The sequence below is a fragment of the Annulohypoxylon maeteangense genome, assembly GCF_022496945.1.
Source record: "Annulohypoxylon maeteangense strain CBS 123835 unplaced genomic scaffold GGS22scaffold_1, whole genome shotgun sequence".
Classification (NCBI taxonomy): domain Eukaryota; kingdom Fungi; phylum Ascomycota; class Sordariomycetes; order Xylariales; family Hypoxylaceae; genus Annulohypoxylon; species Annulohypoxylon maeteangense.
This window is the reverse complement of record NW_025953248.1, coordinates 158,410-184,222: the sequence shown is the minus strand read 5'-3', so window position 1 is coordinate 184,222 and position 25,813 is coordinate 158,410. Positions and strand designations below refer to the sequence as shown.

Below are 25,813 nucleotides of genomic sequence, written 5' to 3'. Positions count from 1 at the left end.
ATTCAGCCGCCTTAAGCCCTAAGTGGGTATGAGGGGGAAAGGGGGGGAGAAGTGGCATAAGAGAACTCACGGGATCAACTTCTGCTTCCTGCAACGAAAATGCTCCGCGACGTCTCACTTCATCAACCATGCACCGCCTCGTGTCCACGGGAATTGCTGGGCATGCTAACGTCCGAGTCCGATCCTAACCCCGTATCCCGACGGCCTAGCCATTGCCCCGTTCTTCCGCTTATGTAAATTACCGATTTACTAGTTGGAATTCCAGGAACTCATCCTCCGAAGTCGACCGGGTTCTTAAGTAATATCAGATGCGTCACTATATGTATATCTTGATAAGTTAACCTAGGTACATACCTACCTACCTACCTACCTAGATATCCATATAGTACATGCTAACATTGAAGCAGCTTCCAAGTTCTGTTCGGTTAGGTCTACCCGGCCTAGCTCGGTCATTAGCCACGCAGGCCGCGTAAAAGGTACCTAGGTAGCCATGAGGATTGCTTATAATTAATTTGAGAACTGCTGAATGTTTCTTGGTTTATCGAAGTCACTTGCACAATGGTGTAAGCAATTTGCATGACTCACGCAGAATGCTGCACTGCAGCACCGTAATAAAATTAGGATAGTTTGATTTTTAAAATGATTTTTAATATTATATCCGAGTTCCTTCGGTGCGTTTCTTAACCGACTGTATATTGTAAATCGTCGATCCCATACATTAGTAGAGCATCTATGCATGTGCTTTACCGTTTGCAAGGTCCAATATTACCAACGCTACTACTTATGCACCCTACTATTTAGCTCTCTGGATTATAAGTTGTCTATTCGCTCGAAGTAGGTACTTATTTATCTACAGAGAAGGACAAGTTATAGCATATACCTGCCTGATAGGCTGATACTAGATAAGGCATACTGCAGAATAGATACAATCGATTGAAGGTGTCGCAAAATCGCTGAAGACTTCACGACGATAGCTCTCCATGAGAGAATAAGGAGTCAACATTTTTTTCATTCTTTTTTTCAGGTTCCCATTCCACCGACCTAGTAATCTAGTGATATAATGTTGTGGAATGTAAGTATTATGGCCTGCCGATGGATTTCTAACTCTGCTAGGAAGATTTGCAAGATAGTCTTCATTTCTTAGAAAAGAAGGACATGATATTACCTTGACCCTTCCCAGCTACCTTCTTGGATTTCGTAGCGGTTTCTGACTTGATCGGCTGGGCTTTTGGTTTGGCCGATGGAGGAGGGGCCTTCTCTTCCTCCGAGAACGACTCCCAGCCCTGTTCTTGTATTGTCACGAGATATCCTTTATCGTCCATGACCTGCTTCTTCTTTGTGACACGTCGTCTTCCCCTTCGCCGACCGTCACCTGTACTTGACACTATCTCTGCGGGTTCTTCTGCCTTGGGCTCCGGCTCCGGTTCAGGCTCGGGAGGTTCCTCTTCCATAGGTTCATCAGCCGGACTTTCCGGTTTCTCAGGTTCCTCTTCATCGCTTTCTTCCATCATACGACGAAGCTCAGCCTGCCGATTTATTCTCGATTGTCTAGCGCTACCAGACTCGTCTTTGGCTCCGGGCATTGGCCCTGTGTCATCTTCTCCATCATCCGACATAGCTGTTTTCTGGTCATCCTCAGCGGCGGGTTTCGTGACAGGTTTCTTGGGTCGAGCGGCCGCCTTGGCAAACATCTGCCCAATACCTCCCGAGGAACCTTGGCGCTTTAGTGAAGCGGCTGCGGACTTTTTGGTAGTTGAAGCTGCCGGTCCTTTTGCACTGGCTTGAGGTGCTGCTTTTGGTTCCTCTTTGTCGATGGGAAGTTTTAACTCCTGCGTCGATTCGACCTTAGCAGCAGGCGCACTAGCAACAGGCTTGGATACTGGTCTACGGCGCTCCCTTCTGTGTGTATTGGGATTGGCGATGGAACCAAAGTCCTTGCTCGTGGCTGGAACATCACCTACGGTCGATAATTCTATAACCTGCCGACCTGTATCGGCTAGCAGCTGAAGATCCTTGAGTGGATGTTGCGCTAAGCTATAGATGTGAATAGACGTGACCTTGTCATATTCTGCTAGCACATCTACCCTCTATTAGTAAAGCTGATGAAGGTGTGTGCATTCTTACCAACCTTGCAGTTGCTCCTCCTTGACCAGAGAGAGCGTGTAAGTGGGGGTATCGTCTAAGAATGGAACGTGTGGCACTTCCGAGTTTTGTGAGTCGGTCATCTTTACGTCGCCATCCTGCTCTTCCGCCTTTTCCAACTTCTTACTGCCATACACGAGATAGGTAGCATGAAGACTTCCTGGACGTTTGTCATTTTGCCATTTATGGAACTCGTATAGCATCCTGGGAATGGTTAGTATTCTTCGATTTTGCAAAATAAAGGTATACACATACTCTTTAGCGGTATTGACATGCACCTTCAAGGACCGGCTCAGAAGGCGATATGAGATCTTTAGAATAAACGGGTTAATGATGTGGAACTTGAATCCTCACACAGATTATCATAACGTACGATATGATCCTCCGTAAGGATTTTCTGAGCTAAATACTGCTTATAGTCGTCCATATTGATTAGTTGTTGAAAGGATTGATTGACTAAAATTTTGCCGCCGAGCAAGTTGCAGTATGTCTCATTCCCTTTTTACTTGATCCTAGATTGCTTAGAAGCTTCCGCAAAGAATTAACTGCCGACTATGGATTATTAGATCGAAATGCAATTGAAATATAGGTAAAAAGTTAATAGTGGCCGTTGCCGTTGCCGTTGTCCAGGGCTAGAATCTTAATGTGGTCGACCGCGTAGAGAAAGAGCGACGCGTTAAGTGGTGGGGGCCGGTGGTTTACAGGTCCAATACACTATAGTGACAGGGGTTTACTTTTTAAGTGGTCGGCGCGTCAAAAGGGAATCGCGACTCAATGATCTCATCAGACATACGTACATTCACGCTTTAATTTTAATTTGGACCCTTCTAAGTTGTGTCAGCTACAAGTTCTTTCATAACATGCGTACATATCTGTCCTACTTGGTACTGTACACCTATAGTAAATCTTCATATATTTGTTGTCACCAAAGAATTGCGAAAGATTGAAATCCCCGAAGAACTAGGCTCACCTACGCGCCAAAGTTACAATAAGCACCCTTAAATCTCTTCAAAACTATCTTTTCCGATCCAATGAATGACAACATACTCGAGCCCTTCGACGATGTCGCCGACTCTACAGACTGGCTATCAACGCCGCTTTCTGGCCTTGCTGCCGTAGAAGCTGCATTGCGATGTCAAGTCTGCAAAGACTTCTACAAGACACCGATGCTTACCTCCTGCAATCATACCTTCTGCTCAATATGCATTCGACGCGCGCTTTCTAACGACGGAAAATGCCCCCTATGTCGCACATCCGAGCAAGAAATGAAATTACGTAGCAACTGGTCCATGGAAGAGGTTGTAGCAACATTTACGAAGACCCGTACAAGCATTCTACTTTTCGCAAGGTCACAAGGGGTAGTAGCTGAGCCGTCGAAGAGGAAGTTAGAGGAGACGGAGGATTCCGAATCAGGTATCCAGCCATCAGGTAAGAGATTGCGATCTTCCACAAGATTAAGCAAGTCGAGAAGTATGGAGGCGACTTCCGAGATGGCGCGCTTGGAGGCCGACATACCAGACCAAGATCAAAGTAATTTCGAACCTGACGACGGGCTTGTTGCATGTCCTATCTGTTGGCAACGCATGAAAGCAGCCCAGGTCGACAGGCATATTGATATGTCATGTCCGAGCGAACCACAACCGCAAACAACACCTTCGAGCCAACCCTCCCGATCTATGAGCATACCGGTTTCATCTCCCAAAAAGTTACCACCTAGAAATGTGGATCGATTGCCTGCAATCAACTACTCAATGATTAAAGAGCAACAACTACGAAAGAAGCTATCAGAGCTGGGCATATCGACAGCAGGAAGCCGACAGATGTTAGAGAAGAGACATAAGGAGTGGATGACAATATGGAACGCAAATTGCGACTCGCAATACCCGAGGCAGAAACGAGAACTATTACACGACCTAGACTCGTGGGAGCGTACGATGGGTGCCAGGGCACCTGTATTTTCAAAGTCAATTACCACCGGGGTGCAAATTAAAGACAAGGACTTCGATGGCGCTGCGTGGTCTACTAAACACGACGATTCGTTCAAGGGCCTAATAGCTAATGCGCGACGAAACAGAGCTTTGGCAGAGCAAAAAGCTAGCGAAGGCGATAAATGTACGGAGGCGACGCAGCAAACCGTTGATGTCGGAAACGGAGGAAAGGAAATCGAGGAAGGTGATGCTGTTCCGCAGCTGGATGTAGGGATGCCAATATCATCACTATCCTGGGAAGAACGGCAAGGCCCTGTCGGTCACGCATCAGCAAGTAGAGTAATTGATTTAACAGGTAATGGGGTTTCCCCAGATGGGGGCAGCGGGACGGTAGATCTAGATACTTCATCCAAACCGACAGTGTTATCATGAATTATATATTGCTTGCTCCAATGGAAGAGGGAAAGGCCGATTTAGTATTAGATGGTTGCTAATGAATTTACTCGGCCTTCTGCGCTATCTTCTGCGCCCCATTATCATTCTTTATATGCATGTCTCCCAACTCATTAGCAGTGGTAGTAACGGGTGTAATAGGTCTCGTATCCTTCTCCGTCATCTGACTAGGCACAGGTAATGGTCCTAACTTCTCCAGTTCGGCCAACCTTAGCCTCGTCTCTTCGGATTCTCTCTCTTCCTGGGCTTCCCGCTTGATCCTCTCTGTCTCCTCGTCCTTCTTCCGCTCCTCCGCTAGCATGGCTTCGAATTCGTCATCTACCTCCGTCTCGTCGATAGTGGCGCCAGGTCCTACTTCGGCGATTACGTTGCCTACTTCATCCACTTCGCCCATCTGCTCGCGGAGATTATCTAGTACCTCATCGACTTTGTCGGCGCCACCCACTTGGGCGTTTAAGTTGCGAAGCGCAACCGTGCTTGACTGCATGACCTTCACCAATTGGACATTATCAGCTGCCTGCTCGATCTTAGCAGCAACATCTTCTAGCTGGCTGAGAGTAGCGTGACGCCGCGAAAGATTCGCTTCGGCCTGCTTCTTTGACTTGAGAGACGCCAGCGCGGCAACCCGGTTCTTTCTGCGCACAGCATCTTGGGCGGCGAGGTTTAGTTCGTCGATGCGATGGTTCAATATCTTGGTTTGTCGTGTCAAGTCTTCCATCAGCTCCTTTAGGGACGCAATCGCTGAGTCTTCCTCAGTGACAGTCGCATCTTCAGCACTATTCCGGATCTTGATTGTGTTCCCATCCGTAGCTAGTATGTGCTTGTCTCGCGATAGAAACTTTACCAGTACCTCGAAGTCCGTCTCGGATAGTCGTTGATTCTCCTCGAGTAAGCCCTCGGCAAAGGTTCGTCTAAAATGAGCCTTCGAGAAGCTTCGCTCGAATGGTGAAGTACGGTCTACGATTGCCTCGCTAAATGCCTTGGCAATCGCGTCCAGATTTTGCAATACCACGAACTGGCCCCGGGGTAGACTGTCGCCTGGTCCACCTATTCCTACCTGCTTAAGCCCCCACGACATGACAGACCACGGTATATTCCCCCATGATCGGTAGTATATACTCTCCTTGGTCTTGAGGAACTGTTGCAGTGACATCATCTCTCCGTTCGCTATAGCATCCTGTAGAACAGTTCCCAATGCTAGGGGCCGCCCGAATTGCTTACTTTCGAGGGAGCGTAGGAGCGAATCGCTGTCTAGATCGAGGATCAGGTGATTCCGTGTAGTTGATTTAGATGGTGCGTAGCCGGCGAGCGCGGCAGAAGAGAGCGCCTGCTTCCATGCTGCGACGTTGGCGACGAAGCCATCTGGATTTAGGGTCCGTTGGGAACGGAAATCGGAGTAGAGAGCTGGAAGGCGAGCCCTATTGACGGATATCTTATGTTAGAGAAGATACTTCTTCGATTCCCCCATAATGGAGTAACGGGTGGGTCTTTACCTTCTAAAATTCTGATCATGCTGTACTAGATAGTTGAGAAGATCACTCATGTTGAGGATAGAGTTGGACCAGATGAGAGACCTTGGGGATATGACGGTTTCACGCTTCTTCGAGGTCTACCCGAGTGCTTCCAAGTTGCTTCCAAGTTGCGTGTGCGGAAAGAATGAACCAGGGAGACGAGATCGCATAATAAGTATGTATCCTGTCTGTTCCTAAATGTCGGTGAGTACTAGGTACTGACGCACAATTCCTAGTGAAGGTCTACATATGCATAGTAGGCAACAGACTCGATGGTCTTAGACCCTTGAGATTTAACTTGAATTGTTAACTGTTAATTGTGAGAAATTGTAGGTTGAAAGCCTGAAGTCGAGCCGTGTTTTTAAGGTACCCGGGATGCTAAAAGTACATACCTAGGTACCTACAAAGGACCTATTTGAGGTTCAATGCTTATCAGCGCGATCCCGACGTCACTGAGCACTAACTACAGCGGCCGGACATTAGTTTGAGTCCTGATCTGGTAGACCTGAAGTACCGCCAAGACTGACTATCCCTGGTATGGTAGTTAAAATGCTGCTGCTTTTAAAATGTGGGCTTCATGAGGGATCATTACGTAAGTTTTTGATCAAAAATCATAAAGCAGCGATTGAAAAGTTGCTATATTGGGTATAGCTCATACCTAATAGAGAATAGCTTAATCTGTATTTTGGCGGTACTTCAGGTTTATCAGATCAGACTCAAACTAATGTCCGGTCGCTGTATGTAGTACTGTAGAGTTGCTGATAAGCCTTGTGGAGATGCCCGAGTCCAAGCTAGGTAGGTACCTAAGTACCTAAGGTTTCCAGAATACTACGTACCTAGGTAGGTACAATGCCCCTAAAATTCAACCCCTTACAGCTTGCAACTTACAATTTCTATTCACCTCCAGGTTTCCAAGGTTAACGCCAACAACATATCGTTAATTTGGGAGTTATTCGGCGATAGCAACTCTAAGTCCGGGTGCCCTAAAGTCAATTTAACTACATCTGAACTGGATCGCTATGCCATTGGGTGACATGCTATCACGTATTCTACATGTATTAGTCTAGGTAGAGACGGATGGCGCCAGCAGCTGCTACCATTTACCGATTTCTATTCGTAGGCTCACCAACCACGTTGGTAAAGACTTGGTTACAACCATACCCGTCGTTGTACTGAAGGTAGAGCATTCCAAGAACATCGTGTTGTATTGTATAGATGAGCTGTAGTGAGTATAAATATAAAATAACAGTTGGTTGAGATATTTTCACAATAAAAGTCTTGAGAAGACGTTAACAGGTTACGGGTTACAGATCCCTCTCCAGGGGCGTCCATGATCCCCTATCTAGGATACGGTAGTATACCTACTAAGACCATCCGAGACAGCCACTCCCCTTCACCGGGGCTAAGTAATGACTCAGCTTAGATGCTACTAGGTATGCTATGGATCGTATTTTGAGGTTTGATGGCGATTTAAACCTGGCTACCTGTATGCACATACGGCCGTAGCTTGCGTTAACACCGCACCTTAAGCTATAGTATACAATAATATAAATTCGGAATGTTTTCCCGCTCCCTAACCTTGTGATGAGGTATAACACAGTTGAAGAACAAGCACAATTAACTCTCTATTTCATCCTGTCAGGTTCCATTGGACTCTATATACCGCCAGCCATGTCTTTTACATTCACCAAGCCTAAGGCCAAATTGACTTGGCTCATCACAGGGTGCTCCTCGCCCTCAGGGTTTGGTATGGCACTAACTCGGATAGCCTTAGGGGCAGGTCACACAGTCATCGCAACTTCACGAAACCCCTCGCGTACGCCCAACCTTGTCGTCGAAGTTGAGAGTAACGGGGGAAGGTGGCTGAAGCTTGATGTGGATGACAGGAATAGCGGTGATATAATCGAGGAGCTTGAAATGTCTGGTGTTGAAATCGACGTGTTGGTAAACAACGCCGGCTTCTCTATCTTCTCTCCCGTCGAGACCTCTACGGAGGAGGAGATCCGTGGACAGATGGAATCCATGTACTTTGGCCCCTTGCGTCTGATCAGAGCCGTCCTACCTCGCATGCGCAAACGCCGCTACGGTGTCATCGCGAACTTCAGCACAGGCGGCTCTCTCGAGGGCAGAGATACTATGGGTCCCTATGCTGGGGCGAAAGCTGGCCTTGATGGTACGTTTAATGTAGCTGCCGCTTCTCATATGGTCATTTGCTTACCTACCCAATAACAGGTATAACTAGAGTTCTAGCAAAAGAGGTGGCGCCATACAATATTCGGACTTTGACTATCATCCTAGGCGCATTTAACACAGACATGGGCGTCCACACTGTCGTAGGCAAGAATCCTCTTCCCGAAGACTACAAGGGTTCTGTTTCCGACAAGATGTTCCAGTTTCTCAGCAGTCCTAAGTCTAAGCTACCGGGCGTGAATTTCACCATGGGTGATAAAGATAAGGCTATGAGGGCCGTCTATGAAGTGGTTCTTGGAGAGGGAATTGGAACTGGACGTGAGGCGGAGCGAGTTATTCCTCTGGGTATGGATATGACAACTCGCGTAAACGGGATTATAGAATCGTATAGGCATGCCTTGGAGGCCTTTGAACATGTCACTAACCATGTTGCTGTCGACAAATGATCAACCTACTAATGTTAGTTCCGACACAGGATGTCTTCATAACTTAGATAGGTAAGTAGATATTTATTTATATCAATTCTTATACCTAGGTACCTATAAATATCATACTCTACCATTAATTTAGAGACACGAGGACTTTAGTCATTACCTACTTAATTGCGAATATTTATGCTATCTTTCTAGTAAAAGTTTCGCGGGCATCGGCTGCAACTTCTAAAAAAGAAGATACAACTCAAACAATATATGATTACCCTCGTAGAAACTAAGGTAGTTGCACGTGTATGAGGTTGCTTTGAATATTTTGAAGCTACACTGGAGGTCGGATATAAGGTACTGGATATTGCAGAGTATGTACACTCCTTCTTAGATGTCCCAAATTTGTGCCAATCTTCCCCTTTACGGCCTCCCGCGTTTGCTTGAGGCTACTACCTACCAATATTCCTAGCGGAGGACGATTGCCATGACAGTGGCTTTATAATATATAAATAGGTATTATAATCTTATAGGTACTCGATGGCCGTACCTGAGGACTGTGAAGGCATCCTATGCATATATTCAGCCGTTAAATCACCTGTGACTTGTTCAGGGGCACTGAGTACCAATAGAAACAGGTGCTCCCCCAAGACTCATCCTCGTTTATCTCAACACAGCCGCCGGAATAACGCGGTTCTGAGTGTCTACTCTAGAGTTATCACTTAGATGTGAAGTTTTATTAAGGTAATTAATATACGTGGGTTAGTTAATATAGTCGGCGGTAGAAGCTAGATGCGCACTGGTGCCAAGATTGTTGATATCACCGTCCATTGCTACTTGAAAATTCTTGTCAAGCCGCTACCGAACTTTGTTCTTTCTTCTAGAAGAAATAACGTTAGAAACGAGTGTTAGACAATAAACTACACACTATTTGTCTTTCTCCCCTAACCTAGTGTGTTGAAGTTGTATATCACTCAGCAAGAATAAAATCAATATATACCTACCTAAGTAAAAAACAACTAAGCTACATATAGCATTAGCTTGAGAGCAAGTTATCGTGAATGATGGTTTAGAAACTGCCAATCCATCCTATTCGATAGGTGTCTTCGTATCTCTATTATAATTTATGTGCAACCGTGATACTGTTTAACATGCTGCAGAATGCATATCGCCCAAGCATGCCCCCTTCCAATACTTTTACTCCATCCATGCCCAGACCTGCCTTCGCATAGTAACCCTCGCTGATGCCAAGCTCCCGACCCGACCCGATTTGCTCTGATCTTTTCTACAAATAGTTCTCGAGCACCGTCTATCGGCACTGTGGAGTGTCGTACTACGTCCGGGAAGGGAATATGTGCCTGAGAAAAGTGGGCAAAGTATAAAAGAGTTAAACGTCGCATATGCCGCCTTAGAAGGTATCGATAAATATCCCAACATTCATACTCGGAGACAGACCGGCGTCCTTATTTGGCGTATGATATTCTATGTACAATTCCGCTGCAGCAGACCCTAACCATGCTTTTTTTCTTTTAAATACACCTCAGAGAAGCCCCTGAGAATTATAAGCATTTGACCGGCTGGGCGGTTCATACCAATTCTGGTATGGATGGTTTGGGAGACTGAAATCGGCAAAACTCAACGGATTGACATGCATCGGTCGCGGTGCTGCTAACTGCGGAGGACCCGACTGCGAAACTGTGGGCATCATCTGTTGTTGCGGAGGTGTAGTCGTCCGAATTGTTTGTATGGCCTCCATCTGTTGCTGACGCTTTGGTAGTCCCATCGTTGTCTTATGACCAACATCAGCTCGGGGTAGAAATTGAGCCGCGAGTCCTTTCTGCCCCATCTTCTCCCAACCCCAAATTTTCTTGAGATTTTGGATGACACCCGCAAGCTTCCAACCTGTCTCATGGTCGATCCTCTCTAGAGTTGCTACCACCTCCTGCTGCTCTGCGAGATCGGTCAAAATCTCGGCTACAATAGCTAGAGATCTAATGGAGACACTGGCAACACCGCGGTCCTCGGTGTGTGCTACAATACCACAGACCTGATGAGCATGATGCTGTTGAACGCTGCGCGCCTCTTCGGAATCTTTAGGAAGAACAGGGTTGATTTGAGCAAGCAGACACTGCGCTGTGTGGTAATAGAGCCTACCGACAATGGCGGCGCGCTTGATGAGCCTTAGTAATCATTAGCCTTCTTGTTCTAAGCAACATAAATAGCCAACGACATGGATGGGAGATGACAGGGATGACATAACATACCAAACGTTTGGAAACAGCGATTTGTTGGCACCCGTCTGCTGGGAAGGATATAAGTAACCGAATGGGTGCATGGGACGAGGGCAGGAATTGTTCCAGCTGTCACACATATTCTTGAGGCGCTGCCACTCTGCATATCTAGCTTGCAATCGAACTTGCTCGTCGCGGGGGCTGGGCTCTTGAAACTTGGGGATGCTGGCGCGGAAATTGGCTATCTTGGCCACGATATAGAAAATGCGATGGACCCAAACCTCCTCGTTGCCCGTGTCCGTCTCGGTGCTGAAATCCATATCGACGCCCCATTGGTCTGGTTCCCATGCAGTCTGCCAGTTGAATGCTAGGCATGACAGAAGCTCCATACCAACATTTAACCAAAAACAAGCGGCACCCAACCCATCACTCTTTGCGTTCCACCCGCACTCGCGGATGAGTGCTCGTGCGCCAGCGATATGGCTCATACGCTGCGTCGGTTTCTCACTCATGATTTCGTACACGTTCAGCACCACAGCAGTAGCTGCGCATTCGGCAGTGTTGCGTTCCGGGTTCTGCAAGCTACGCAGAAGCTGTGTTGTCGCCGTATCGTAGTAGAAGAGTGCCTTGTCATCTCCGTATTGTTTCGTGAGTGTAAGATGCTTCACTCCGCATGCGAGGAGCGCGTTTAGAAGCATCGGGCACTTGAGCGCATGGTATGGAATTAGGCGGGAGAAGTGCTTTTCTTTATCGAGGCTGTCCATCCAAACACCTACTTCGGCTACGAAAACCTGCATGAACCGTAATTCCTCGGGTGAATTGAGGTATTCTCGTTCCCCAGACTTTTCACTCGAAGGTGTCATTATACCTGCATCGACATCCGCTTCCACATTACTATCCCCCGAACCTCGAAAGGTGGACGGTGGGCCAGCGCTAGTGAAGCCGGCCACGGAATTTGTTGCCGACGCATCGCTACTCCGGTACCCGTTGTGGGATGGGGCGCGGCTCACTTCGCTTTTGACGGCCACAAATGAATCTGATACTATGTTACCGTATCCTGTTGAGTGAGAAGAGCCTAGATGAGCCATGAAGGAAGCGTCACTGCCCTTCCGCGAATGCGGCTGGCCGTCTGCGATAAGATCCAGATGTGCCTGACCTCGCTCCCCGTAGTAAATTGTTTGTGCCGTCGGCATCATTCCCACGGACCTCGTCTCGACCCTGCTCCGTGGTTCGAAATTCTCAACGACGGGTGGCCGTAGTCGACGGGTAGGATCAGGGTCGGATTCCCGCGGCGGGGTGACAGCTTGATACCTTCCTAAACCCCCTTGATATTCTGACGCGATCATACGAGACTCGTCTTGAAATTGTACTATATTTATGTTAGCGTTGAGGAGAGTCTAGCGGCCTCCGGCGCAAGGAGAACATACCCGCCCATTCTTCTGCCATAGGTATATAAGGTGGCTCCTTGCAAGTCATATCGATGAAGTTCAACCGCACGCCTCGCTTGCACTCCCTATTGCTCTTCCGGCAATTCAGGCAGTCCGGTGTACCCTCATCGCACTTGAGATGTCTCTCTCTACAAGTTAAGCAGCCTGTCCGAACTCTCCTGCTCTTAATGGGGACCGCATCCGAAGAAGTCATATCGGCGGCCTTGCCAGGCTTGGCTGAAGCACCCCTCTTCGGGTTGGGCGAATCAGGACTGGAGAGTCTCCGACGCTTCGAAGCAGAGAAGCAGAATTGGTCGCTCGGGTAGCCGCTGTTGACGGTGTACAATGGTAAAGACTGCTCGGCATAGTGGTGCATCAATGGCGCAGGCGCGCCGAGTGGGTAGCCCGCTACGAGTATATTCAACGGGGCGACGTCGTAAGCCGCCAGGACTACGGTGGATAAGCCCCCGTATATACGAGGTAGCTTGGGCGAGTTGGGTTAATAATGATAATAATATAATAAAGTGTGACTCTTTTGGAACCTTCGGCAACGGATCAGGCAAATGAGCAAATACTATCCTCTGCAACTTCTCAAGCCAAGAGTGTCTTTATCACTACTATATCGACAGCCTCGTTAATAATGGTCAATACGTACAATGCCCACCTTTTTGAAGGTCTGTTAGGCAAGTACTGTCGAGGACGGGACACGGATGGTGGGGAGGGGGAGGGATTGATAGGTTCTGCTGAACGCTTCGAGATCCTTCGGTACGGTCTGTACGGCGTGGCGTACACAAGGGGCCACGGCTGCTTATTCTCCAGAGTTAAGCTCAGGCACAGGATCTTGATATGTGTACCGAATGTCTCGGGGTTTGGTCGAGACGAATGCTAGCTGATTGGAAGCTCTCGATTAGGCGAAGCTGTGGTGTACCGTTGCGAGTGGCTTGTGTGTCGTGCCAATTTAAAGATTAGGACTAGGAAGCCAGATAGTTGATTTGCTTTCTCTTCCTTTTCACCTTCTCTCCTTTCCTTATCTATTCTACGGCTTGCGATCCGCGATCTTCTCTGATTTCCGAATGGCCTAGATCGAATTAGCTTCTACGCATAGGTTTGCGGTCGTGTAGATGTGCAACTGTGTAGTTGTGTTTAGTTCGTAGTTCTTTGAATAGAGAAAAGGAAGGTTTGAATGCTAAGTAGACTTGGCGTCTGATTACTCAGAATATATGGGCAATAAGGTAATAAGAGATAGGAAGGTACGAAAGATAGGACGGGTAGCCTTTAGAACATGGAAGTCATGCCGCCTCAACGTTCCAAGGTTGCTTCCTACCTAGTACACTTAATAAGATGTATATATGTACCTACTTGTAGCGATGTGATAAAGTTCAAGAGGGGGAGGCGCAATGATGAAAAAGAAAAGAAAGGCACAACCTTGAACCTCCACCTAAACAGTTCAAACGGCTACCGGTCCGAGTGGTGTAGAGTATAACAAGTACAAGTAGTAAGTAGGATGGATGATCACGATGATCTTCTGAAAAACAATTGCAATTATAATAATAGTAACTAGCCGTAGTTATAGTCGTTTGTACTTGTAGTTGTACTTGTAATAGATGGGTAGGCAAGGAAAGATGAAGTAGTTAAAATTGATATTTAGTTTATCTGTATTGTTCGTATTAGTAAAGTATGGTCATCTAAATGTATATTCGATAGTTCCAATACGTATAGTTTTGTTTGTTACTTCATGAAGCCGCAGCAGAAATACTCAAGGAAGTCTCCAACCATTCCGTTTTTCTATGCTACACTTTCTAGAAATAACACGGAACGTACATCTCGCTTTCGTACAAGAAGTATTCGGAATTGATCGGTGATCGAATCATCAGTCAAAATATTTACAGGGGTAGCTTTTTGGCGTGAGATCCCTTCAATACCAAAACGTTGCCCCTTGTCTTGTTTTCTCTTTTTAACCTTGTTAGTGAGAGCCAAAGCTGGACGCAGATCCGACTAGGGGGTAACTGACCAACCATATCGATCGAAACCGACTACTTTCCACGATTCGTGCCCTTTTTAGTGTCTAGTACGTCTCCACCGCCCCAATATCATGGTAGCATCCCGCTCTCCGTGACGAGTATCTCTTGTTAGAGATGTGCTTCGGCTTAAGTTGCTTCCAGGAGCTCAGAGGCGCGCCGAGAAGTCCAGGGGGGGTCTTTCGGCGGATATCTTACCAGGCACATACATAATAAAATCTAAACTAGAAACGCCGCGCAGACTCCAACGCATGACCAAGGAAACTACACAAAAGAACTAGATAGAAAAGAAGAAAAAAACACGCGAGCTATGAGGTCTAATACGCAAATAGGACCCTGCCAAGCTTCTATGCAGGTGTAAATTATACGGGGATAAGACAGATTGGATAAATATGTCCAAGGTATCAAGTCCGCTAAAATACTTGGCACGTAGGTATCGAAAATATCCACCTTCTGTCTAATGTTGGAGGTTTGCTCCTTTCGAATGTTATGCCGTCATGAAGAAATACGGTCTTCCTTCTAAAGGTTGGATGGTGGCTATGAAGCTTCGGTGCTGTTTGATCGTCTCACAGTGGCAGAGTGGTTACCTACCTGGTACCTACCTAGTAGGTATCTATTATTCTCCACTAACCTTGTCCATAATTTTATACCTGTCAGCTTGGGTAGGTCAAATCGTAGAAATATCTATGGAGAGATCAGCTCTAATCGTACATAATTAGATGAATCGCGATGTCATCTTGTAGCATATTTGCATATGTACTAGGCAGGTATGCATGAAGTCGATACTTAGGTATATTATAGATGTATGTCATAGTTGTGGTACGGGACGCGAATAGGTACTGACAATTGTTTCGCCGACGTTTGGATGGGATGGTTTTTCGTTTCAACCAACATTGGCCTGCAGTGCGTTCGATCCGGATGGGTCTCGGCAGAGAAGCGAAACCCCCTGCCATCCGGTCTCAGCGGGCTTAGCAAATGGATGAGGGGTGGGGTTTGGAGCTAATGCTGCCGATCAAGTTGCTTCCTCGCCGGTTTCGACGGAAACCGAGAACTCGTAAGCGCTACTACTTACCAATATCTTAGGTATTTACCTAGGTACAGTAGGTACAATACATACCTACCTAGGTACCTAATGTAGGCTGGTAGGTAAAGATTTGGCAGTACCTATGTTTCGATATCAGTTATTGATTCAGTACTAGGTATGGCCGGTATGGATTTATCAGCCAATCTGATAATTCTAGGCGGTCGCATATTCCAATCCACAGCATACCTACCCGAAAGAAGAGCCGACATGGATCTCCAATGGCGGTGCTGAAGACATAAAGCGATGCAGATAATGTCAGATGATCCCTCAGAAACGTGAGGATACGTATGACACGTGCTTTAGATTGGAGGCGATCGAGGGCTTCTAGTAAGAAGGTAAGATGACTTAGCCAATGAGGGCATCACCGAGATGGAAGCGATATTAAAATAGGCCAAATTTCAGACCCGGCTCGTAAAAAGTCGGATCCGGTAAGGAGAACTGTCGACAAGTGCCATGTGTTTCTTGTTGCGGGTAGTTGCTTGCATCTAACATGGTACATAGAGGATATTACCATTACCTAGTATGTGTACCAGGTATAACCTACCTACCTAGGTATGCAGGCTATCATTGGATCTCTCGGTATCACAGGCTACACTCATACTAGGTACGCTTTCAGGGACCTAGGTAGGTAGGTCGGTAGGTAAGTAACGTAACTTGCTGGGCGGAGAAGTGCTGTCGGCGCGACCTGTCGTCCTACGTGTTTGCTTCATTGGACGACACCACCCGAAGACCCATAGAATAGAAAGGACGAAGGCGTCGTAGAACTTTGATGTTCATCGATGAGGCCATTAGCTTGCATGGCTACCTACCTAGGTACCGACGTAAGTACCAAGTAGATAGTCGTAAAATCTGAAAATCTGATCAAGTCCAGCTGAAATCACTTTCTTGTCGAGATATTGAACGTCTCGTAATACATGCCCTGGATGTCCGTCATGGGTATGGGAACATGGGAAGCCTGACCACTGTGCGTAATATTAGCAATACCTGTCTTATTTCGATATTCTCTAATACTTCGTGCACCTTTAGAATCAGATTAAACGATGATCATCTAACCTTAGATCTTGCGTGGGTTCGGGTAGTACCTACTAGGTGACTGCCCAGGTAGGTAGGTATGTGATATGTTTATATAATGGCTGACTAGGTGAAAATAGGATTAGGTAGTATGGAGGTGTTTTGAACCTTATTAAAATGTTGGAGTGTGATACAAAATAATCCACACACTAATACTAGGTATGTAGGTATTAGGTAGTAGTTAGGGTTAGATTAGGTAGTATGCAACTTAACATGTATTTTATCCCCGCTATCACATTAAATACAGATACTGGGTAGGTACTAGGTACCTACATACCTACTAGGTACCTCATAATGAAGTGAGGCAACTTTTGACGAAATCTTGACCTTGGAAACAATCATATTGATGCGGCTCAGTTGAATTATATAAATTTATCTTCTTAATAATTATCCACGACAAACCGTTTCGCTCGAGCAGAAATAGAGTCTTAGAAAGAGAACCATCGCCTACTCATCCCTCTAAACGTACATTTCCGTGGTTCCCGTACATACGCATCGCATAAATGATGGCGTACAAGGAGAAGAAATAAGCAATATAGCCTTCCTATCCTAGACGTGCTACAGGAGCTTATATTCTCGAAAATCAACTTCCGTCAGGAAAAATAACCATGTCTCAGCACCAGGACCAACCTGCGCAGCCTAAGTCTGTCCTTCGAGGTCATCGAGCTCAGGTGCACGTCACTACGTTTATTAGAGGCAACCAGAGACTAGCATCTGGAGATGCTGATGGCTTTGTAATACTCTGGGACTTGACTATCATGCGTCCTAGAGCTGTCTGGCGAGCTCACACGAACTCCATACTCGGAATCTCCGACTGGGACGGCGACAAGATAATTACGTAGGTTTAGTCTCATATCACAACATCTACTCTATTTCGTTTTATTTTAGCTTGATTTTATGATTGGTTGTTAGATAGCTGAGAAGGGCCTCTTAGACATGGTAGGGACAATCGACTAGTTGTGTGGAAACTAGGTAGTCAGGATGAAATTGCGATGAGCACTGCTCTTCCACTTGACGAATCCGTACCCGAACGACCTCAGCCGTGGATCCTATACATACTCGAAGTAAACACGTTAAACTTTTGCTCCTTTTCATGTTGCCCCCCCGTATCAGATATCGCTCGGGATGAAATACTCGTAGCGGTTCCTAACACGCTGGAATCCGAAGCTGTGAGTATCAAGCGTATCCCGGAAGGCGACATATCTCTCATGCCCCATATAGGTTGATATCTTCCAGCTTCCGAGTCAAAGACGACAAGGTACTGCTAATCTGGGAAATAAAACAGAGGACAAGGGTATGGCTATGTCGTTACGTCTGTTCCGGCTCAACGAATGCCTCACCCTCGTTGCTGCGTATGAATCTGGCCTCGCAGTGCTAGCGCAACTCGGAAGAGGCGAAACGTGGGACATTTTATATAGAGCACAAGTGCATAGTCAACCAGTGCTATCACTAGATGTGGATCCTCGCAAGAGATTTTTCTTAACCTCCGGTGCTGATTCTGTCATTGCAAAGCACCCGATTCCTACCGCAGCTATTCCAACCAAGGAGTCACAGGGCATAGGACAAACAAACGGCGAAACCGCTGCCCTCCCACTAGAGCCCAAGTCTGCCATACCCCCTAGGCAGGCTAGACAACGCATCGAAACACAGCCGCTAAAGACTATAAATACCAAGCACTCGGGACAACAGAGCCTCCGTATCCGATCCGATGGTAAAATTTTCGCGACGGCAGGATGGGACTCCAAAATCCGCGTCTATTCTACGAAGACTATGTCGGAGCTGGCCGTTCTAAAATGGCATGAAGTTGGCTGTTACGCAGTTGCCTTTGCCATATTGGCTGATACACAACCACTGGACTCCTTGAAGTCAAATCTTCAGAATGAAGAAACAGAAGAGAACTCCGAAAATGGAGTTGCTAATTCCCATATCCTAGACAATCGAGCTTCAACTAGAATGTCCACCTCACCCAAGCCAGGGCAGCTCAGTGTTAAGGATCGACGAATGAAGATGGCGAAAGGTGCTCATTGGTTAGCGGCTGGTAGTAAGGACGGGAAGATCAGCCTATGGGATATTTATTGAATACCACTTAGGTGGTCTCCAAAAGGTGCCGTGTCCTTTTCGTATTATCTACACATGTGCGATGTGCCTACTACGTCGTACATACTACATATTTTATGTCCACGAAAACTAGGCTAGGAGGTGCATAGTCACTTTCCACGACTACACGTATGATTACCTACATAGGCTTTTCTATCTCGGATATAAATCTAGGGCTCTATGGAAAGCAATGCTCATGTACTCTCAACTTCATTCGCCCGTAGTCCGATGACTATGCCGCTATTCTCTAGACGGCCTGGGTGACAACCCCACTAGCAGTGTCTTCCTTCATGGATGCATCCAACTCGACCTCAGCAGGCGGGATTACTATTCCATATTTACCATATGGGAAGTTGGTCAGATCGAGGAAGTAATCGGCCCACCCATCGTCGATCTGTCCTAACTGGTGTACATCGACGTGGCCTGCTTCGCCCATACGTCCTGCTAAAATCTCCGGTTCTCGACCTTCGTATTCTTTCTTCAGCATCGGATGAGGGCACCAGACAACTCTCATACCTGCACGTCGACCAGCCTCGACCCCCGGAACGCTATCTTCAAAAACCAAGCATTCCTCGGGAGTAATTGGCTTTTCACCTCGCTCTAGGCTGTCGTTGATCGTCTTTAGCGCCAACAAGTAGATATCTGGGAGCGGTTTGCCACGGCCAGGCTGGATGCGTTTGTCGTCGCCTAGGACTCTCCTATGCGACTCAAACACAGAGAACAGCTCGGTCCACTTAGAAGTTTTGACGGCGAAATTGGCCGATGTGCTACTTGTTGCTAGCGCAATGTGAACTCTTTGCGCCTTGTGCCCATCGCCAGTGCCCTCCTCTCCGTTCCTCACGCCGTTCTGGTCCTTGACATCCCACCATCTCGTCCTCCCCAAGTCACCGAGCAATTTCTCGACGCCCGGCAACGGCTTAGCGGCGGGGAAATGTTGCTGTTGTAGAGAGGTCAACTGGGAAAGGTAATCCGAATCTGTGACGGGTAACTTGGCCCAGTCATGGAAGAGTGCGTTGGCTTCAGGACCAGGCCGCCCCTGCAATTTCGCTTTAATGGACCAGGGAAGCGAGGTTTTGCCGTACTTCTCAAGGATGAGGTTAATGCAGAGTGTATATATGTCCTCGGTATCGAGCAGTAGACCATCCATGTCGAATAAACAGGCTCTTATAGGTGAGAAGCTAATGAGGGTTGATCATTAGCTTTGGAATAGAGCCATGTGTACGACGGGGGAGGGGAGACTTGCTTCGTGCGAGGTGCCATTGTGTGAAGTATTGAAGTATTATCGCGAGGTTATAGTTAGAAGTTCTATATTACTACCTTTGGTGGATAGATTCTCAATAGGCTTCATTTACAGCTTGACTTTGATCACAATAGTACAAGCACTTACCTCCAAAGGTTATCTTTCATGTAGTAGGTAGGTAAATACATAAGTTAAATAATATGTCGAACTTATCACAGGCGGGGTGCGGGGTAGGTAATCCCCCACATTGCCCACTCTTGGAGACCCAGAGATCTGGGTACATGTAGTAAGTACCGGTAGGTACTTCTTTAAGTGAATAAATATAGGTAGAAACAGAAGCCGCTTCCTCAAGTAAAGTTGGGTCATAGGGCTGACGGAAGCATAAAAACAGACCGGTTCGCCCAATCTAAACACCCCCGGGTTCTAAATTACCTACCTACTTATTCATCTCTTGTTAGAGCTTCCCATGCGAAAGTATGCCCGGTTCATCAAGAGCGAAAGACACGAAACCCAATCAAACCAACTTACAACCCAAAGACCAAGACACCGATGATGAGCCCGTAATATCCGAAAGGTTTACCCCCGAAGAAGAAACAGTGCGTCCACCACTTTTAAATAATTCTCTACCTTCCTGTCTGGTCTTCTGCTAACGAAAGGGTTGCTGCATAGAACCTTCTGGGGGAATCCAACGACAAGAAATCCGAAGCGAACACGCTATTCTCTTCGGCAAAGTACGAGAATGCCATTACCAAATATGAAGAGGCTACTTCGATATGCCCGCACTACCTAAATTATGAGCTTGCTGTTCTGAAATCTAACATCGCCGCATGCCATCTTAAACTCGATCAATGGAAAGAAGCCATAAAATCTGCCACCGATGCCATAGATGGCTTGGATCGTTTAGGGAAGGCCGAAGCTAGCCAGGAGCAAAATTTAGAAGAGAAGAACAAGAATAATAATACTGAGGATGATGGGGTAGAAGAGGAGATTGTCAGTTCCGGAGCCCAGAGAAGCGCACCCGCGGAAAAGGAAGGAGGTTCTGCCGAAGTGATGAGGCGGAAACGACAAGAGGACATCTTGCGGATTAGGGCTAAGGCTTTGATGAGACGAGCTAGGGCAAGAAGTGAACTAGGTGGCTGGTCAAATCTTGCTGGTGCTGAAGAAGACTACAAAATTTTATCGACGATGACAAACCTCAGCTACGCAGATCGTAAGATCGTCCAGGCCCAGCTAAAGATTCTGCCACCAAGAACCAAGGCGGCCCAGGAGAAGGAAATGTCGGAGATGTGGGGGAAGTTGAAGGATGTGAGTACTCGGCACAGAGAATCGATATAGCTTTTGGTGAGAGGATCTTCTGACTGACCATGCGTAGCTTGGTAACGGTATGTTGAAACCGTTCGGACTCAGCACGGATAATTTCCAAATGGTTAAGGACGAGAAAACTGGCGGCTACAGCATGAACTTCTCACAAAACGGCACAGGCTAATACCCTTTGAAATTCGACTGATGATCCTAGTGTTGGCGGACAACTTAAAGATATACCTTGAGAGCAAATAACTTCCCGGATGTTGTGTTTAGCGCTATCCTTCCATTGTTTTTTTTCCCTATCATATCCCCCATCCTTATTTACGTAGGCGAAATTATGCTTTATTTACGGGACTAAAGCAGGTCAAGATCGAAGAAAATCATATGAACGACACGATTACATCATGTCTAAGCATCCGAGTAATATTTATAGGAGAGTTAACACCTAGTAGTTTGCTCTCATACATACTACTAGGTACCTACCAACTACCTACCAACTACCTACCTAGTACCTACCTAGTACCTAGGATACAGTATATGTGTGGTCATGGGAGAACACTTAAAGGAAAAGTATGCTATCTATGATATCGACGTTGCAATCGATTGTGAGATGAACCTTATGTGTCATTTCTGTTTTATTCTTTATTCTGGTTTTATCTGAATCTTCGGAGGAATCCTGGTTGGCTCATAGATAGGCAAGTTAACTGAACGACTACCTAGTAGTATGCCGCGTCGACCCGAAGTCCTGCATGAGTCTAACTTATCACACAGGCCCACTGCCGAATCGCTATCTCCTGTACTTCCCTCCACGACTGTTATCATCACGCGGAGTAACCATGTTGATAACTCAATAGGTAAATCTACTACCACCCACATGGGGTATCCTATGTAGGAGCCTATTGTTATATAGCTGGTGACAAAACTCCCCATGCAGCTAGAGTGTGAGCTGGATACCCTTCAACCTCAGTTCGGGCTATACAGCATACTCAACTACCTATTTCAAGGGTGTGCACTCGAATTATATTGCTAGCATGGCTCCCGCCGCCGTAACAATCGCGAATGGGGCAACATGGCAAGATGTCGCGGCCGATAGGCAGCGGTATAGGGATGCAACTATCGCGGAGGTCCATCCGCCGGTACCGGAATTGAAATCAGAAGACATCCCTCTTAACACTACGGGTATACCGAAGAAGCTATTGACGGAAGAAGAGATTAAGATCACGGGTACGAATGTTGAGGAGTTGGTTGAAAAGATAACTTCGGGGGAATGGACCTCGACAGCAGTTACCAAAGCCTTCTTGCGTCGGGCAGGCCTCGCTCAGAAACTTGCCAACTGTATCACAGAGCTACTACCAAAGAAAGCTCTCGAAAGAGCAGCCGAGCTCGATAAGTATCTAGCCGACAGCAAAAAGCCGATCGGCCCTTTGCACGGGGTTCCCATTAGCGTCAAGGAGCACATGGGTTTCAAGGGCGAAGATGCGAACGCCGGTTTCGTCGGCTGGGTCGGGCAAGTTCCTGAAGAGGATTCGCTGATTTTGCAGTATCTATGGGATGCTGGCGCCGTATTTTATGCGAGAACTACGCAACCGCAAACGTTGATGCATCTCGAGACGAGTAGTAACTTGTATGGGTAAGTATGCATCGTAATCCCAGCGGGGATCATGAGCACCTGGATATGATCCAGCTAGCTAATATTTACTAAGGGCCACCGTAAACCCTTGCAACACAACCCTCACTGCCGGGGGGTCTTCGGGCGGAGAGGGCGCACTTATCGGGCTCCGTGGTTCGATCCTTGGAATCGGGAGTGACATCGGCGGATCTATTAGATCGCCAGCGGCAAATAATGGCGTGTTCGGGTACAAGCCTACAACTCTACGCCTGCCTGGCGATGGATGGACTGTCGCCATGCATGGAGCAGAGTCAATCATCGGGACTACGGGTCCTCTATCGACGAGCCTTGAGGGTCTACGGCTCTTTTCAAAGGTGCTCATAGACCAACAGCCCTGGCTGAAACAGCCGAGTCTAACTGCCATGAACTGGAAGGACTCGGCGGAGTTCTTTCCGGACAAGAAGCTTAGAGTCGGGGTTATGTACAACGACGATGTCGTGAGACCGCACCCTCCCATTTTGAGAGCTCTTACCGAACTGGTCGGGAAACTGAAACATAGCCCCGATATCGAAATTGTAGACTGGTCCCCATGGAAACACGATCTAGCGTGGTCTATCATAGTAGGCTCCCCCTTTCTAGGCTCACCTCCTTTGTCTTACTAGGTCAACTAGGACCACATCTAATAGAAAGTATAGGCGAGCCTATACTTCGCTGACGGCGGCGCGGATGTTAGAGCCGCGATTGAATTGTCGGGAGAGCCGTGGCTACCCCTATCGAAGTTCATACTTGTTGACAATCCCCGCGTAAAAGAGCACACTATCACCTCGCTCTGGGAAGCTGTCTCGGCGCGTGAGGAATACCGTACCAAGTACGCACAGCTGTGGAACGAAACGGCAAGTTCGAGCCCGGATGCGCGCCCTATCGACGTGATCCTGTGTCCCGCGGGTCCCGGCGTCGCTCCTAAGCTCGAGACCAGCAGGTATTGGGGTTACACCTCCCAGTGGAACTTGCTAGACTACCCAGCTGTGGTGTTTCCCGTCGCGGATAAGGTTGATACTCTGGAAAGGGAGAAGCCCTTTGAGTATCCCGAGGACTATGTTCCTCTTGGCGAAGAAGATAAGTATATCTATGACCTGTGGAAAAAACATGGCACCGAGGGTTATAAGGACGCTCCCATTTCACTACAGCTTGTTGGAAGGAGGTGAGTTAGCTTGGTTTCATTTGATTCCATTCGAGTGGCAGCGAATTCATGATGTGTTGAGCTAATGTATGTTTTACCTACAGGAACCAAGACGAGCAGCTGTTGAAAGCTACTCAGATATTGCTTGAGAAAGCAGGCTTGCCAGCTGTTGTGCCTTCGTGAAAGATCTATGGATACTTTTGGGTTAAGGGGCGTGATGCTTGAGGTAGGTATATTAATTTGAACGTTCGAGGTTATGAAGCAACATGTCCGAGTTTTATGTTCATGAGCGAAAGACACTTTGAAGTTTTTATATTACATCTTAATTAATCTACAACTTCTATTGCCGCCTTTAATAGTAAGCATGATAAGAAACTCTTTACTACCTACCTAGGCAGTGAAAGAATTCGCAATATCATAATGTGATGATTAAGGCCGTCACTGATTATCGACCGGAATTCTAGGCCTGTTTGACTAAGCGATGTTCTTCCCCTTGTAGCTATTAGTAATTAAACTACTCTTCAGTATAGAAGGTCTCCTCCAGAGGTCCTCTTCAACGTCATTACCAGCATAAGCCTGTTGCTCCGAATACCTTTCATTGACTGGAACCCACTTCCTGGGATATGAAATAGTATATCATCAGACAGATAGATGGAAGTATTTCATTTAACATAATGATGGCTGGAGTAAGAGAAGTGGCGTTTCACGTTAGTCTCCTATTGAGTATAGTGTAAATACTATAAGCGGAACGTGACGACCCTTTTCCGGTTACGTTCCCGTATGTCTAGAATCTTACTAGGTATAGAGTAGGTATTGATGATATGGGCGCCAGTAGGTTTCCCACCCGTATTGGTTGCCCATAATGTGACCCGTACTCTGTAATGCAGATTTCCAGTCCGGGTATTGGATAGCATCCAGTACGGAGATATCGACGTTCGTACACAGATTCTTCAAGGCGTCCATAGATAAACAGGTACATAAGGATTTAAAAACCCACCCTTAGTAAGCTCATAGATCCTTTAAGTAATGTGGTTTGAATTTCTTAGTCGCTCGATCCGCTGATCGGTGTTGGAACTGGTCGCCGTGTATCTCGAACGTAAAGGGCCTCCGATTATGAGCGGTCGTGTCCTCTTGGCTCCGATCGTGCGCGGGAGGAACATTGACACAAAACATAGTGCCCTCCTTAGGTACGGTCTTGATCTGATTCTTTCTCGTAACAATCTCAAAGGCGAAGCGCGCATCTTTGATAACGATGCCTCGTATACCGACGCGGCTAGGGCAACCGCTACGAGAGACTTCAACCTCGGCACCATGGAAATCGGCAGCGCTAAGCTTGGCCGCCGCGCCCTGGCCGCCGCTATATAGCTCGTTACCAAGTATTTCGCGGATATAACCTAGCCAGAGCTGATTCAGTGGCTCGAATACAGCGTATTTCTGACTATCCTTTGGTACATCGTAGAGCCTAAGCTTGCGTCGCTGGCGTGCGGATAAAGGCTTTGGTTTAAGGGCCTTCGCGCGCTGTCGCTTTTCGGCGCGTGCCCCTCGCCGTGCATCGCGCGCATTAGAGGAGGGTGGGGGAGAGGTCGGCTTTAGGAAGAGAGGACGATGTTGAATTTTCTCAGTGAAGATCCGGTTCGTGCTGTCTGGACTATGGGCACGGGAAAGGAGTTCGTGTGTTAGGGTGTTTGTATTATTTGTCGCCATAGTAATATCGTCGATGCCGGTTTAAGAGATTGAAGAAATTATGCGTCACATCTTGATTCGGCGCGAATGGAAGTTCTAACTACTAGTACTAGTGACGGAGTTGTAGGCTAGTAGCTGGTTAAAGATTTCAAGAAATGTCAACCTCAATTGCTAACAACTAAAAAAAAATAAAAATCAGTGGATAGGGTGGAGAAAGTACGGCTT

The 25,813-nt window shown here is 47.0% G+C and overlaps 10 protein-coding genes across 10 annotated transcripts; 5 read left to right on the top strand and 5 right to left on the bottom strand.

Annotated features, from left to right (window-relative positions):
* Nucleotides 1-923: 923 nt before the first annotated feature.
* GGS22DRAFT_148509 (DNA polymerase subunit Cdc27) lies at nucleotides 924-2,970 on the bottom strand. Its single transcript, XM_047958994.1, has 4 exons — nucleotides 2,516-2,970; nucleotides 2,398-2,453; nucleotides 2,129-2,346; nucleotides 924-2,080 (listed from the first exon to the last, which is right to left on the bottom strand). Exons 1-4 carry the CDS (start codon nucleotides 2,567-2,569, stop codon nucleotides 1,134-1,136), a joined length of 1,275 nt encoding a protein of 424 aa, XP_047823359.1. The 5' UTR covers nucleotides 2,570-2,970; the 3' UTR covers nucleotides 924-1,133.
* A 12-nt stretch (nucleotides 2,971-2,982) lies between these two features.
* Nucleotides 2,983-4,535, top strand: GGS22DRAFT_193988 (DNA repair protein rad18). Its single transcript, XM_047965436.1, has one exon. It carries the CDS (start codon nucleotides 3,174-3,176, stop codon nucleotides 4,500-4,502), a length of 1,329 nt encoding a protein of 442 aa, XP_047823358.1. The 5' UTR covers nucleotides 2,983-3,173; the 3' UTR covers nucleotides 4,503-4,535.
* Nucleotides 4,536-6,387, bottom strand: GGS22DRAFT_827 (Snf7-domain-containing protein). Its single transcript, XM_047968208.1, has 2 exons — nucleotides 6,017-6,387; nucleotides 4,536-5,941 (listed from the first exon to the last, which is right to left on the bottom strand). The coding sequence occupies exons 1-2, from the start codon at nucleotides 6,064-6,066 to the stop codon at nucleotides 4,570-4,572; spliced, it is 1,422 nt and encodes a 473-aa protein (XP_047823357.1). The 5' UTR covers nucleotides 6,067-6,387; the 3' UTR covers nucleotides 4,536-4,569.
* Nucleotides 6,388-7,705: 1,318 nt separating this feature from the next.
* GGS22DRAFT_193984 (putative short-chain oxidoreductase) lies at nucleotides 7,706-8,723 on the top strand (the record flags this gene model as incomplete). Its single annotated transcript, XM_047965435.1, has 2 exons — nucleotides 7,706-8,207; nucleotides 8,267-8,723. The coding sequence occupies 2 exons, from the start codon at nucleotides 7,706-7,708 to the stop codon at nucleotides 8,668-8,670; spliced, it is 906 nt and encodes a 301-aa protein (XP_047823356.1). The 3' UTR covers nucleotides 8,671-8,723.
* A 1,460-nt stretch (nucleotides 8,724-10,183) lies between these two features.
* Nucleotides 10,184-12,515, bottom strand: GGS22DRAFT_176826 (uncharacterized protein; the record flags this gene model as incomplete). The annotated part of the gene is made up of 3 exons (XM_047963466.1): nucleotides 10,184-10,823; nucleotides 10,908-12,243; nucleotides 12,302-12,515. The coding sequence occupies 3 exons, from the start codon at nucleotides 12,513-12,515 to the stop codon at nucleotides 10,184-10,186; spliced, it is 2,190 nt and encodes a 729-aa protein (XP_047823355.1).
* Nucleotides 12,516-16,819: 4,304 nt separating this feature from the next.
* Nucleotides 16,820-18,686, top strand: GGS22DRAFT_775 (WD40 repeat-like protein). Its single transcript, XM_047968067.1, has 3 exons — nucleotides 16,820-17,312; nucleotides 17,409-17,643; nucleotides 17,696-18,686. Exons 1-3 carry the CDS (start codon nucleotides 17,083-17,085, stop codon nucleotides 18,551-18,553), a joined length of 1,323 nt encoding a protein of 440 aa, XP_047823354.1. The 5' UTR covers nucleotides 16,820-17,082; the 3' UTR covers nucleotides 18,554-18,686.
* On the bottom strand, nucleotides 18,686-19,977 carry GGS22DRAFT_772 (HAD-like protein). Its single transcript, XM_047968061.1, has 2 exons — nucleotides 19,815-19,977; nucleotides 18,686-19,749 (listed from the first exon to the last, which is right to left on the bottom strand). The coding sequence occupies exons 1-2, from the start codon at nucleotides 19,829-19,831 to the stop codon at nucleotides 18,819-18,821; spliced, it is 948 nt and encodes a 315-aa protein (XP_047823353.1). The 5' UTR covers nucleotides 19,832-19,977; the 3' UTR covers nucleotides 18,686-18,818.
* A 198-nt stretch (nucleotides 19,978-20,175) lies between these two features.
* On the top strand, nucleotides 20,176-21,399 carry GGS22DRAFT_737 (uncharacterized protein). Its single transcript, XM_047967957.1, has 3 exons — nucleotides 20,176-20,407; nucleotides 20,481-21,116; nucleotides 21,184-21,399. Exons 1-3 carry the CDS (start codon nucleotides 20,288-20,290, stop codon nucleotides 21,295-21,297), a joined length of 870 nt encoding a protein of 289 aa, XP_047823352.1. The 5' UTR covers nucleotides 20,176-20,287; the 3' UTR covers nucleotides 21,298-21,399.
* Nucleotides 21,400-21,786: 387 nt separating this feature from the next.
* On the top strand, nucleotides 21,787-24,280 carry GGS22DRAFT_734 (amidase). Its single transcript, XM_047967941.1, has 5 exons — nucleotides 21,787-21,811; nucleotides 21,888-22,746; nucleotides 22,820-23,345; nucleotides 23,421-23,926; nucleotides 24,010-24,280. Exons 2-5 carry the CDS (start codon nucleotides 22,148-22,150, stop codon nucleotides 24,086-24,088), a joined length of 1,710 nt encoding a protein of 569 aa, XP_047823351.1. The 5' UTR covers nucleotides 21,787-21,811; nucleotides 21,888-22,147; the 3' UTR covers nucleotides 24,089-24,280.
* GGS22DRAFT_148497 (ribonuclease P protein subunit p29) lies at nucleotides 24,271-25,757 on the bottom strand. Its single transcript, XM_047958993.1, has one exon. It carries the CDS (start codon nucleotides 25,607-25,609, stop codon nucleotides 24,914-24,916), a length of 696 nt encoding a protein of 231 aa, XP_047823350.1. The 5' UTR covers nucleotides 25,610-25,757; the 3' UTR covers nucleotides 24,271-24,913.
* Between the last annotated feature and the right edge of the window lie 56 nt (nucleotides 25,758-25,813).